The 13,970-nt window shown below is 33.0% G+C and overlaps 1 protein-coding gene across 3 annotated transcripts in view; it reads left to right on the top strand.

Annotated features, from left to right (window-relative positions):
* The window catches only part of LOC140041054 (paired amphipathic helix protein Sin3a-like), a 31,177-nt gene that overhangs the window by 265 nt on the left and 16,942 nt on the right, over nt 1-13,970 (top strand). For 2 of the 3 annotated variants that reach the window (XM_072087431.1, XM_072087429.1), the window contains exons 1-3: nt 5,219-5,517; nt 11,165-11,368; nt 11,977-12,073. In XM_072087431.1, the coding sequence (XP_071943532.1) occupies nt 11,223-11,368; nt 11,977-12,073 (243 nt within the window). In that variant the 5' untranslated portion in view covers nt 5,219-5,517; nt 11,165-11,222. Of the gene's footprint in view, nt 1-5,218; nt 5,518-11,164; nt 11,369-11,976; nt 12,074-13,970 lie in introns of those variants that run through there. The other variant, XM_072087430.1, reaches the window with a different exon arrangement.

Raw genomic sequence — 13,970 nt, 5'->3', positions numbered from 1 at the left:
TTTTGTTGACGTACGGTTTTACGATTTCGAAATCAACGTTCAAGGATAAACAAACCACAATACAGGCTAGGCCTATACCTTATACCATAGAGTAATATCTCTATGCTTATACTTTGATAAAAAAAAAAAGCAAACACGTACATTGTGTACAGACATAGTAAAATTCTTGTTTTATATGTTAAAACTATAAAACGCAAATGGACACCATGAGCTAAGCCCAGGCCTACAAAAGTACCATTCATGCTTCTCACAGCTCTGTACGTTTTTGTGATGCGTGTCAAATCTCTTTATATAGTAGTAGCCGTGAAGTAGTGCATATGAGTTGGTATAAATCATAGTTTTTATCCTCAATAGCCTCTCTCAAGATTTTAGAGGATGATTTATATTTAATAAAATGTCATTATAGTCTTAAATTTATTTAAATTTTTGGGATATCATAACTACTTACGTCAATTGAGTGGGGTTTTGAGATCATACACAACCAGAGCAGCAGCAGCACTCTGTGTGTAGGCTAGGCATACAGACAGTGTAGAGTAATGCCTATCCAACACACACACGATTTGTCGTTGCGGCATACCACTTGAAACAAACGTTAAATAAATTGATAAAATAGTTGAAATTATACATGACAATTTGAATAGGTAAAATCGGTTGATTTTTTTGTTTTACTCATTGACTTATAAATTAAAAGGTTGTTGTAAAGTGGCTGCTCTGGTCGTTTTTGTAATTGGTTATCCGCTCTTGGCGGATAACCTCTTGTTATTGTCAGGATCTTTTTTTTTTTGGTTATCCGCAACTTAGAAGTTGCGGATAACCCTTGTGATTGTAAATATCTTTTTTTTCATCTTCTTTGTTATTAGTTATCCGCTTAGTAGCGGATAACTCCTTGTAATCGTCCTGTTTCATCAAATTTTTTTTCTGTATTATACTTCTTTCTTTCTGTCATTTTTGTGCGTCGCGTTTCTCTAAAACGTGTAGACAGAACATATCGTAACTTTGTCAACATATCGACATTTACGTGAACTTGTGCACCTCCTATTTTTGAATGACGTCAGAGTTGCGCAACGTGACTTACGTGCGATTTTATGAATTTCAATGATTGATCATAGACTAAAAACCAAACATAATTTTGTTTTGAAACTTTGTGAAAATTTAAGTCATATCAAGCGCAAACTTTCTATGGATTAAAAATAGCATGTTTCACAAAAAGTTACGCGCGCACGCGCGTTTAAAATTTTAACGTGCGAAATATAAACTTCTAATCAACTTTCTATGCGTTTCATGTCATTTTGAGCATGTCAAAAATTCCCACTCGCGCGAACATTTTTACGCACGCGGTGCACACGTAGCGTTAAAAACATATTTTTTTCGCGTGATTTATGTTTTTTCAGCCTTTTCTAGTAATGTTACCAAATTTTAAACAATTTCGACTTAAAATTACGGCATACGAGCACGTCGAATTAGATAATTTGCACGCGTATTTGGTGAAAAAGTTCAAAAATTCGTCAAAATTATGCCTATTTTTAAACAGTCATAGATTCTAAACTACATGGAGAACTTTTTTTTAATTACATATTCTGGAAGTTGATGAGTTGTAGATATCGGATCATGCATTAATATGGCTAACCGGACATTGTGACGTCATCGTATGGCCACGCGAATATAAAATATAGGATTTTTGTCTCTTTCGTCATAGCTCATCACATTTAATAGAGCGCATCTCCACTTATTCGTTGTCCATTTTCATTCCGATTTTAATATATTCTAGATCTATCAACTATCTTTTGCATGAATTAAAAATTTTAAAATTTTTTTAACGTCATTATGCCTAAAAATTTAAATTACGTTGGTCATTAATTTCATCTTTACAGTAAATTTTAATCTGTTATGCCTCGTAAGAATAAAATGTGATAATCACAATTAAAACGTTTTCAGGAAGCTATTGTATTGTAGATACAAAATCATGTGTAAATTGTGCCAATTGAATGTTGTGACGTCATCATATGGCCAGTTAAATAAAAAAAGTCGTATTTTCATCTTTTGCATTATATTTCATTACATTTAAAAGAGCACGCATCAATATTTCACGTATTCAAATTTCTTCTACACATTAATACGTTGTTGCTGAGATAATTTCATTCAGAAATTTCTACTTTTACATTTCATTTTGAAACCGTCAAGATGTTAAAAATTACAATAAAATACGGGTCCCGTAATTTCACCTATTTTACACTGTTTGTGATATGTATACAGATTGTACTGTGTATACTATATGACACAAAATAACAGAATTCAGAAATAACAACATATCATATTCTTCAGTTCAGGTCATAATGCCTTAATATTTTTCTGTGTGCAATATTCTAACGTATGACGTGCACGTGGCGTTTGTCGAGCGGATAACTAACTCGTCAAAGTGACGAGTTTCATGTCTAGTTCTTCTTTCTTTCCCGGATTTTTGTGCGTCGCATATCTCTCATCCTTGTCAACATAAGATTGTATAACTTTGTCAAAAGATTGACCTGCAGCTGTAGATGTGCAAGAAACTTCGTTATATGACGTTAGAGTTGCGCAGCGTAAGTTACGCGCGATTTTATGAATTTCAATGTTTCGTCATAGATTATAAACCAAAAGTCGTTTTGTATTGACACTCGGTGAAAATTTAAGTCATATCAAGGGCAAACTTTCGATTGATTAAAAATGACATGTTTCACAAGAAGTTACGCGCGCACGCGCATTTAAAATTTAAAAATGCGCAAAATTAATTTCTAATCAACTTTCTGCGCTGATCATGACATTTTTAGCATGTCAAAAATTCCCACGCGCGCGAAAAAAATTACGCGTAAGGTGCGCACGGAGCATGAAAATCATGTGTTTTTTTCTTGAATTATGATTTTACAGCCTTTCTTAGTCATTTAAAAAAAGATTTACATCATTTCAAATTAAAATGACGTCATACGAACACGTTGATTTAGACAATTTGCGTGCCTTTTAGTTGCAAAAGTGACAAAATATTGTCAAAATTATGCCTACTTTGAATCTATTATAGCTCCTCAGGATCAACCGTTACCCCCAATTTTTTTAATTTAATATGTAAGCAGATATGTTGTAGATATGAATTCATGCAGAATCTTTACCCCTCGGATGTTATGACGTCATCGTATGGCCACACGAATGTAAAATATTGGATTTTTGACTGTTTCGCTATTGCTCATTACATTAAATAGAGCGCATATCGCTTATACGTATTCCATTTCCTAAGATATTTTAATACTGTCTAGGTCAACAACTATCTTTCGCATGAGTTAAAAATATTTTAATTTTTATGACGTCATCATGTCTAAAAATGTAAATAACGTGGGTCACCTATTTTCATCTTTACAGTAAATTTCAATCTGTTATAGCTCGTCAGAATAAAAAGTGATCATCATGATTAAAACGTTTTCTGGAAGCTATTGGATTGTAGATACAGATTCATGTGAATATTTTGCCAATCAGATGTTGTGACGTCATCATATGGCCAGTTGAATTTAAAAAGTCATATTTTCATCTCTTGCGTCAAAGTTCATTGCGTTTAAACGAGAGCGCATCTCACTTTTACGTTCCCAAAATTCTTCAAATTTGTTTTAATGTAATTATTTAGATAATTATCTTCTAAAGTGGTTATCTTTATATGTCAATTTGATGATGTCATCGTGTTAATAATTGGATTTAAAAGATGGGTCTCGTAATTCCGTCTATGCTACACTGTATATAACATATATACAGTTTATTCTGTAAAATACTGTAATATGGTGTATGCTACATAATAGGTACAATTCAGCACTGTAAACATTTTTATTTCATGTCAAAGGATTGCATAATAATTGTCGAGGTTCATATAGTTTAAAGTACGTGCATGTTGCGTATGCGCGGATAACCCGAACTCGTCAAAGTGACGAGTTCAAATCTAGTTTTTCTATGTTATTCTTCTTTCTTTCCCAAAATTTTGTGTCACGTGTATCTCAAATTCTGATCAACATTACATCGTATAACTTTGTCAGAAGATTAACCTCTATGTGTAGAAGTGCAGGACAGCTCGTTTTTTTACTTTAGAGTCGCGCAGCGTAAGCTACGCGCGATTTTATGAATTTCGCGTATTTAACATAGACTAAAAAGCAAAAGTCATTTTGTAATGACACTTGGTGAACATTTAAGTCATATCAAGGGCAAACTTTCTATGGATTAAAAATGGCATGTTTGACATAAAGTTACGCGCGCACGCGCGTTTAAAATTTCAAATTGCGAAAAATTCATTTCTAATCAACTTTCTACGCGTTTCAGGTCATTTTGAGCATTTCAAAAATTCCCAGGCGTGCGCATATTTTTTACGCGCGCGTGCGCACGTAGTGCAAAAACGTCTTTTTTTTGCTTGATTTTTGTTTTTTCAGCCTTTTCTAGTACATTTACCAATTTTCAATCAATTTCGACTTAAAATCACGTCATACGAGCACGTAGAATTGAACAATTTGCGCGCGTTTTTGATGAAAAAGTTCAAAAATTTGTGAAAATTATGCCTTTTTTTAAAAAGTCATAGATTCTAAACTCCGAGGTGAAAATATTTAAAATTTCAGATTCTGGAAGTAGATGAGTTGTTTTTCTCGAATCATGCATTGATATGGCTAACCAGACATTGTGACGTCATCGTATGGCCACCCGAATATAAAATATAGGATTTTTTTCTCTTTCGTCATAGCTCGTCAATTTAATAGAGCGCATCTCTACTTATCCTTATTCCATTTCACTCAATTTTTTTATATTGTCTAGATCAATCAATTACCTTTCGCATGATCCACCATTTTAAAAATTGTGATGACGTCATCATGTTCAAATGCGTCAATAACTTTGGTCTCTTATTTTCACCTATTCTGCACTGTATGTAGTACGTATACAGTATATAGTGTTATACCGTATATACTTAGACGCGACGCAACATAGAGAGCGCACTAACATTTTTCAATGCCATAATCGTTTTATTTTTTTGCGCGCACTATTCTAACGTATGACGTGCACGTGGCTTTTGCGCTGCGGATAACCTAACTCGTCCGTAGTGACGAGTTCAAATCTAGTGTTAAAATTGGTGTTTAGCGGGCTTCCTGGTTTTTGGTCGATTTTGTTTATAGGTTGATACCATTTTTCGTCGGGGGAACTATTTTCTATTAGTATATATATTCTATAAATATCATACATATAAATTATGAAATAAAATATTACGTCTTGTAAAATAAGCCGAAGGTATTTTTTAGATATTATTTAAATATATTTGCCTACGTTTTTAGAATGTTGGTACACAAAAATCTTAACTTACGTTTTTTAATACCCTATTGACGAAGTGGTTCATGTAACTGAATGGGTTAGTCGGCCATGTTTGAAAATATACCTCAGCTCGGTCTTGTTGTTCTTTGCACGAAGCAGCAAAGTTTACTTAATTGTCGTTTTTTATGCTAAACAGAACTGGTTTTTACACGTACTAAAACGGTATGTACTAGGGACAAAATGGGTGGGTTTTAGTAGCAATTGTAATTCTAGTTAGCTCTAAAAACGGTTTTGAAATCACGATGTGGTGTTTGAAAAACAACAGCCCCGTTTATTGTACACACACAACAGGCAACAGCAGCAGGGCATGTCTTCGGTTGTTTTAGTGGACGAAGATTGATATTGAACAATTTAGTTTGTTTAGGAAATAGAGTTGTCAATTTAATAAATTGCAGAAATCTTGCGTTCCCAAATGATTTTAGAATAGAGTGTGTTTGCTTCCATATAAAATGATCATAAATAAATGTCCGAAAATAATGGAAGAAGCCGAAAATGTATTGTTGTTTGCAGACTGTGCAACAACAGATACGATCGCCATAATTTATGCACTTTGAAAACGTGTGTAGGCTAGCTTACGTCCCAAACTCTGCATATTTCGCCCATATTTCTAGGTTAAACTAGACCTAGCCTAGGTTACTCTGTTATTTCCATCATTGATATTTGATTCTTGTTTTGAAATATCTATACTCTTTTTCTTTAATGAAGGAAGAAAAATATTTTCAATCAAGAAAAAAAAATTGATTGACCTTGTTGAGTAGGCTAGTAAAGTAAAAAATACAGTATGTTAATTCTCAATAATTTTACTATTAGGTAGTAGGCCTAGTAGGATATATTTTATAAAAATAGGCCTAATCATTGTAATTGCTGCATTTAGACAAGTTCGCCTGTTTAGTTTGTATTTTCATTAATTTGTGTAGATAATAATTAATATAGGCTGATTTTTTTTTTATTAATTGGGTCATTCCATGCCAAATCAACAAATCTGAACAAAATTTGGGCAGGTCACCTCTTAGATTTTACTGATTTTTTTTCCTAAGGTACCTCTATCTATATAATGAACATATGCAAAAAAATTAGCCCTCAATTCCAAGTGGTTTCGGAAATATGGCCGTTTTAAATGTGGGCGTCTCGCCCCATTTTTCGTTCAAAAATTGCGGAGTTTAATATTTTGTGTTTTTGGAGGCTTATATTTCCGCAACGGACAAATATATTAAGCTGAAAATTTCTACCTATGGATAATTCCCACTCAATAAACAGAATCTGGTGTCAAAAAAAAGTTATCTCTACTACTTTGGAAGATACAGCAGTCCGAAAACCTATTTTCGTTAAGCAAAATTAGCTTTTTTCGATTTTCGGCAGCCCTGTATACCCACAATAGCATTCATAGAGTGTTCAAACTTTTTAATTCTGTTATATAAGTACATATACATTTACTTTAAAACAATAATATAGTATTTTAAAGCTGAAATAACAAAATAACTAGTACCCAAAGTATGGTCCGGGGGAAAAAACCATGAAAATAGCCCATTTTCTCGTTGACCTTTGACCCCGTAGATGGATCTTAACAAACTTCAAAATTGCGTTAATTATTAAATACATACCAGATCTATATCTGATTCAAATTTGAAATTTGCAACTCCACTGCTTCATGGTTATCTAAATTTTATAAATAGTGCTACTTTTTCATTTTTATATACTTTTTTTATACTATAGCCATTTTTCGTACTTTTAGAGTTCTCTAAACTGATAATTAGAACTATTAACATTTTGAAATTAATCAGTCTTAGCTAACTTTTTGTGCTGATTCCAAAAATTTAAATAGATTTATCATTTCTTGTTTTATTCCTATTGATACTGGAGCCTAAAAATGATCGAAAATGAAATTTATAGGATTTCTTTGTTTATTGAAACCACTAACTACATGTCACTGGGTGATATCCTTCAACCATGGACATACCCATGTCTGCCAAAAACATCAAAATGTGAAGCTTCTTATTGCAGCTCTTCCTAATAAACAAGAATACAAAGACATGCTCGCAAGAATGGTATGCGACATAAGTAATCGGGACTGCATGATGCGGTCTTGTACCAACTGTCTGGTAAAGCAGCCCTCATGAGCTATTTGTCGATGTCGCAAGTGTGCTCAGACTACGAAGTTGACATGGAGGATTCTGTTAATTACAAGCAATGGATGCACACAGACAGAACACAACTTACAACTGTCAATTCAAGAACTCCTTCAGACACTATGCGATGCTTTAGATAAACTTTGTCAACACTATTTTGTAACAAAAGCCCAGGCTGCCTCCTACTTGCGAAACCTTAGAGCAGTTAGCAGCATGCAGGAGATGAAGTCATCGTACTGTTAGACTTTGCAGAAAACTATTCTATTGGGACAATAGCCAGGCGACACTCCACCCATTTGCTATATACTATAAGGAGAATGAAGATCTCAAGTGCATTAGTGTCTGTGTTATTTCAGACTGCCTTAAACATGCAACATCAACAGTTCATGCATTTATTAAATGTGTTGGCATCTTATTTAAAAGAAATCTTACCACATACAACTAAATTAATTTACTATAGTGATGGTGCAGCAAGCCAGTATAAAAATTACAAAAACCTCACAAACCTATGTCATCACCAATCTGATCATGCATTTTAATGCCCAGTGGCATTTTTTTGCCACTAGTCATGGAAAAAGCCCATGTGATGGTATCTGCGGTACAGTGAAGAGGCTTGTTGCACGAGCAAGTTTACAGGCAACAGAAGGAAACCAAATCCTCACGGCTCTTCTTTGACTGGGTCTCTAAAAATATTGCTGGCATCAAATTCTTCTTTGTAAGTGATAAGGATGTACAGAAAAATACAGAAGCTTACAAACTAGAGGAACGCTATTTATCATCAAAAACTATTATGGGTACTCGCTCTCCCATCATAGCTTTATTCCGGTATATCTGCAGGAAAGCTTGAAATGCGCAGATTGTCTGAAGATGACTTTTTTTTTACAGCACTGTGTGTTTAGTTAGGTAGTGAAGAAGAAAACATTTCAATTCCGAATGATGACTGGTAAATATATTGCTTGTATGTATGAAAGGAGTGGTACATTGGAACTATAGATGAACGTTCAGATGAAAACAGTGATGTACATGTTAAGTTCATGAAAAAATCAATACGCACAGGCAATCTTAACTGGCCACCAGATAATCCAGCTAACCAATGTTATGTGCCGCCGTTTCAGGATATTATCTGTGGTATTAATACTCCAGAGATACAAGGTCGGCAGTAATAATTATGGGAAGCGGACCACAAACGTATTATAGCACTGTTACCAAATTTTAAATAGCTGAACACTATTATTATACATACATATATCAAAATTGGCATGTGCATGGTTGAAATACAAAGTAATACCATCCAGTTTACATGTAAGTTGTGTTTCCAATATGTACAAAGAAATCCTATAAATGTCATTTTCGATCATTTTTAGGCTACAGTATCAATAGGAATAAAACAAGATATGGTAAATCTGTTTACATTTTTGGAATCAGCACAAAAAGTTAGCTAAAATTGATTAATTTTAAAATGTTAATAGTTCTAATTATCAATTTAGAGAACTCAAAAAGTACGAAAAACGGCTATAGTATAAAAAAAGTATATAAAAATGAAAAAGTAGCACTGTTTATAAAATTTAGATAACCATAAAGCAGTGGAGTTGCAAATTTCAAATTTGAATCGGATATAGATCTGATATGTATTTAATAATTAACGCAATTTTGAAGTATGTCAAGATTCATCTACGGGGTCAAAGGTCAACGAGAAAATTGGCTATTTTCATGGTTTTTTCCCCCGGACCATACTTTGGGTACTAGTTATTTTGTTATTTCAGCTTTAAAATATTATATTATGCTTTTAGAGTAAATGTATGTACTTATATAACAGAATTAAAAAGTTTGAACACTCTATGAATGCTATTGTGGGTATACAGGGCTGCCGAAAATCGAAAAAAGCTAATTTTGCTTAACGAAAATGGGTTTTCGGACTGCTGTATCTTCCAAAGTAGTAGAGATCAAATTTTTTTTTCACGAGATTCTGTTTATTGAGTGGGAATTATCCATGGGTAGTAATTTTCAGCTTAATATATTTGTCCGTTGTGGAAATATAAACCTCCAAAAACACAAAATATTAAACTCCGCGATTTTGGAACAAAAAATGGGGCGAGACGACCAAATTTAAAACGGCCATATTTCCGAAACCGCTTGGAATTGAGGGCTAATTTTTTGCATGTGTTCATTATATAGATAGAGATACCTTAGGAAAAAAAATCAGCAAAATCTAAGAGATTACCTGCCAACTGATTTGTTGATTTGGCATGGAATGACCCAATTATGCATTTTGTATCAAAACTTTTTTCTCAAAAAGGGAAACATTCTAATTTATTATTGATGCCCTTTCAGGGAATAATTTTGCCAGTGTAGCATAGCAAAAAGCTATACAAAACAACCTTATTGCTACACATTTCTAAAATTGTGTAGCAAAAAATACAATTCAAAACTATGTTTCTCGACTCAAAAATCAGTTTGATTAGCAATATTGCTAAACAAAATTTTAAAATGAAATTTTTCCCTGCCTTTCCATCCCCTATAACTTGAGAATATTGACTGACATTGCAAATTGGTTTAAATGCGGTAAAAAGTCAGGAAAACATTGAATTTTTTCAGGAACTTAATAATTAGGAGAGGGTAGGAAGTTGTCATTACTGTACATGGCGCTTACAGTAGGTGAAGAATGCATAACTAATAACATAGTGTTCTCTTAAATCATTTTTCAATTGAAGTTTAACGTTATATTAGTCCATATACTGGGGTATAGCGTTATATTACCACAACATGATTTAAAACAAAAATATACATCACTTTAGTTACTACAGTACAGATATTATTGTTGATGTGTTTTGCTTCACTGTCTATGAATTATGTTTCATGTACTGTAAGTAGTTTTGGCAAGCTGCCAATTGAATCAGCAGTTCGCCTTTTGTGATCCAAAATGGTTCAAAAGCTAGCGGCTTTAGAAAGTCTAATGCAATTTTCAGTTTATGAATTTAAATAGGAGAAGCAAGCAATTTTTCCAACATTTAACCATCATTATTTAAGACCAAGATTTAATATTAGTTTTATGTCCATGTTTAAATCGTGTTTATAAATATGAAGTAGAATTGTTTTTTTTATTGGCCTAAAAGATACTGTAATTCCTTGCATTTCATCAGTATAGTAAATACAAATTGAAATTAAACCATTGAACATAAAAATTCAGACAAAGAAAATGGAGTAATAACAATAACACAGCAACATGTTAAATTGTCTGTTTAAAGGAATAAATCATGTCAGTCAATTAAAGAAGATAGAAATAGCATTACACTGGTATCTAATTTATTGGTATTTTAAATGTCGATGTGCATACTATATTGTATTGTAGGTAATTGGTTTTATATGCATTGCATTGCATATTAGGATTTACAAACTTGAACTCTGAAATATCTACTGTACTTATTACAGAACATTTGTACTGTTTTTTGGTATTAATCAAACCTATACAATGAATATGTATTGCAACACTAAAAAAAAACATTTATTGTAATCAAAGTACCATTACTACAATCAACTAGAATTTTTTTTTAAATAATACAATTTTATGATCATATGGTTATTCAAATGCTTGGATTAAAATTAATCCAATTCCAACTGTTTGTTTCTTGAGCAGAATTTATTTATTTATTTATTTATAAAATATATGTTTTTTTTTTATACAGTAGCTACGAAGATTGATTCTCGGCTCCAGAATCAGCCACCTGTTTCGTAGATGACACTATGAAACGTGGCCTTGACGGACAAGAAGGGGTTTTCCAGCAGAGACGCGGACCGGAAAACTTCCCACCTCGAGTATTAGGAGGAACACCACAGAATTTTGATCAGATACCAGGGGAAACAATGGCTGGAGTGCAGTATCAGTATCCGTAAGTATTGTCTAGTTTAGTACAATGTGTTTTAGTATTTTTTCAAGAATATTGTAGATTCCTGGATTTAATTCTACTAAATTTGTCCAAATTTTGGAGGTGGGACTATACTCAAGATACAGTACTCTATTTGTGTATATGATGCTCTTGTGAATGGAGTCATCTGAAGCTCTGCCTACACTACCAAACTTTTATGTGAAACAAAAAATGTGATGTGCCCATATATGGACATGATGATGTCATATCACTACCATATTTAAGTACATCACACTTTTTCGGTCAAATTTGTTTATGGTGTAGACAGAGCTTTATACTAGCAATTGCTGTCAATGTACATAGATAAAATCATAAAATGGCCTAGGCGTAAATTAAACTTCTTTAGGCTTCCTTCCACATTTACAATGTTACTATCAAACTTGTTAAATATAATTATTATGGTTTTTTTTATATGTGTTGAGAATATTGAATAAACGAATAAAAATGACTATCTAGTATACGATTTTGAAAATTAAAAAGTTGCATTTTTTTAACATTTTAGTGTAAATTAATGAAATGTTTGTTTTGTGGCACATTTGATGTGCATATTCTCTTGATTTTCTTTCCAACAGACAACAGCCTGGACACCATGGTTCAATCCATCATCAGCCCCACGTTGCACCACCCCATCCTCACCAACAATCAGCTGTTCACTCTTCTCCTGCTCAGGTAAGCATACCAATTTGTTTGTCGGTATGATAATAATAATATCCAGGATTTATATAGCGCCTGATGTGAAACCTCTAAATGATGAACATTATTACCCCGGTCATTTTCTTTGATCAAACACGTATGGAAACATACTCCCATAATGCAGCTAATTATCAGTACAAAGTTGTGTCTTGATCTAACCAGTACCCATTTTGTACACCTGGGTGGAGAGAGGCAAACGTAAGTAAAGTATCTTGTCTAAGGATACAAGCAATGCGGCGAGAGTTGGATTCGAACCTCGATCTTATGATCAGTAGTTGAATGTCCAACACACTACGCCACACGCCCTTACAGTGAAGTCAAATATATTCTCCAGATATGTATTCTCCATTGAATTCTCCAAACAGTTGAAGCCAGTCTGTTGCATAATGTTGAAGGGATGCCCTTGTAATGGAGATGTAGGCAGGGTAGAAAGAAATTATTTTTACAGTTCTTGCCAAGTACATGCTGAACTGTAAACAAGGACATGTTGTTAAGCTCTGTCTACACTATCAAACTAGTTTAACAAAGAAAAGTGCGGTGCCCAAATATGGTAGTGATATGCCCAAATATGGTAGTGATATGCCCAAATATGGTAGTGATATACCTAAATATGGTAGTGATATGCCCAAATATGGTAGTGAAATATGGACATTATCATGTCCATATATGGGCACATCACATTTTTGTCACAAAGTTTGATAATATAGACAGAGCTTAAGTCAGTTAGATTTAGACTTTTCAGCTAATAATTCCATGGTAGTGTAGCTTAATCCATATTCACACAGTACTACAGTATTTGTAATCTTTGCAAAGTAAGCTACAATAGCCAACAACATTTGGCTGGTAAATAGTCATCAACCATCTTTTTATGTTCTTTCTATAAAAAAACAGGAATTCTTTTAAAAACAAGTTATATACCACATGATTCAACTGGACCAATTCTGTACTTGAGTATTTAAGTACACCGTATATTTAGCTAATTGAGATACTTGGAGTTTTCCCAATTTTACTATATTTGGGAATGATTTGATGTGATTAGTTTCAATAATTCTGATTTTTATTGCTCACACCAATCATCACTGGTTCTAGTTAATTCAGAGTAAATATAGCATATTTGAAATAAATGATATATTTTTTGTCTCTTTTTACAATATACACCATTTGTATTTTGACTAAACAATGCCAATTGGATGAGAAAAAAACTGAATGTTTAGCCATTTTGGTGACAGGAAATTTCACTTAGCATTAAGCCTAGGGTGGTAGCTATTAGCATTGTCTGGTAATTTTCATAATTTTATGAAAATATGAAGAACATTACATGTTATGTTGTTATCATAAATAAATATAAATGTGTCCCTTGGGATTTAGCCATGTGTATTATGATAACATCAACATACACTGTGAATTTTTAGCATTGTGTGTTAGTATGGGCACCTCCAATAAATGTTGACATCTGCAGTGATAAATTGATAACAAATTATTTTATGAACAGAACTTGGAACAATCATTTGTATATGAGATCTTGCAAACTGTTTTGCTTTCATCAAACTGCAGAAAACTCATGGCTGTATTCAGCTATCACAATGAGAACATCCCCTTAAATAACAAGTATTTCACTTTAGTATAAATTATATTCAATAACGTAACCATAGAAAGCCTGTTTACACTATCAAACTTTATGTGAGAAAAAAAAAATTGATGTGCCAATATATGGACATGATGATGTCATATCACTACCATATTCAAGCATATTACCACCATATTTGGGCACACCACACTTTTTTGTCAATCTATTTTGATAGTGTAGACAGAGCTTTAAAGTTGTATTCACTTAAGAATTTTAATATTTAAAAATACGGCAACAGATTCAATT

This window comes from Antedon mediterranea, chromosome 2 (genome assembly GCF_964355755.1).
Source record: "Antedon mediterranea chromosome 2, ecAntMedi1.1, whole genome shotgun sequence".
Classification (NCBI taxonomy): domain Eukaryota; kingdom Metazoa; phylum Echinodermata; class Crinoidea; order Comatulida; family Antedonidae; genus Antedon; species Antedon mediterranea.
Note: the sequence above shows the minus strand (reverse complement) of the source record. Positions and strands in the feature narration are given on the sequence as shown.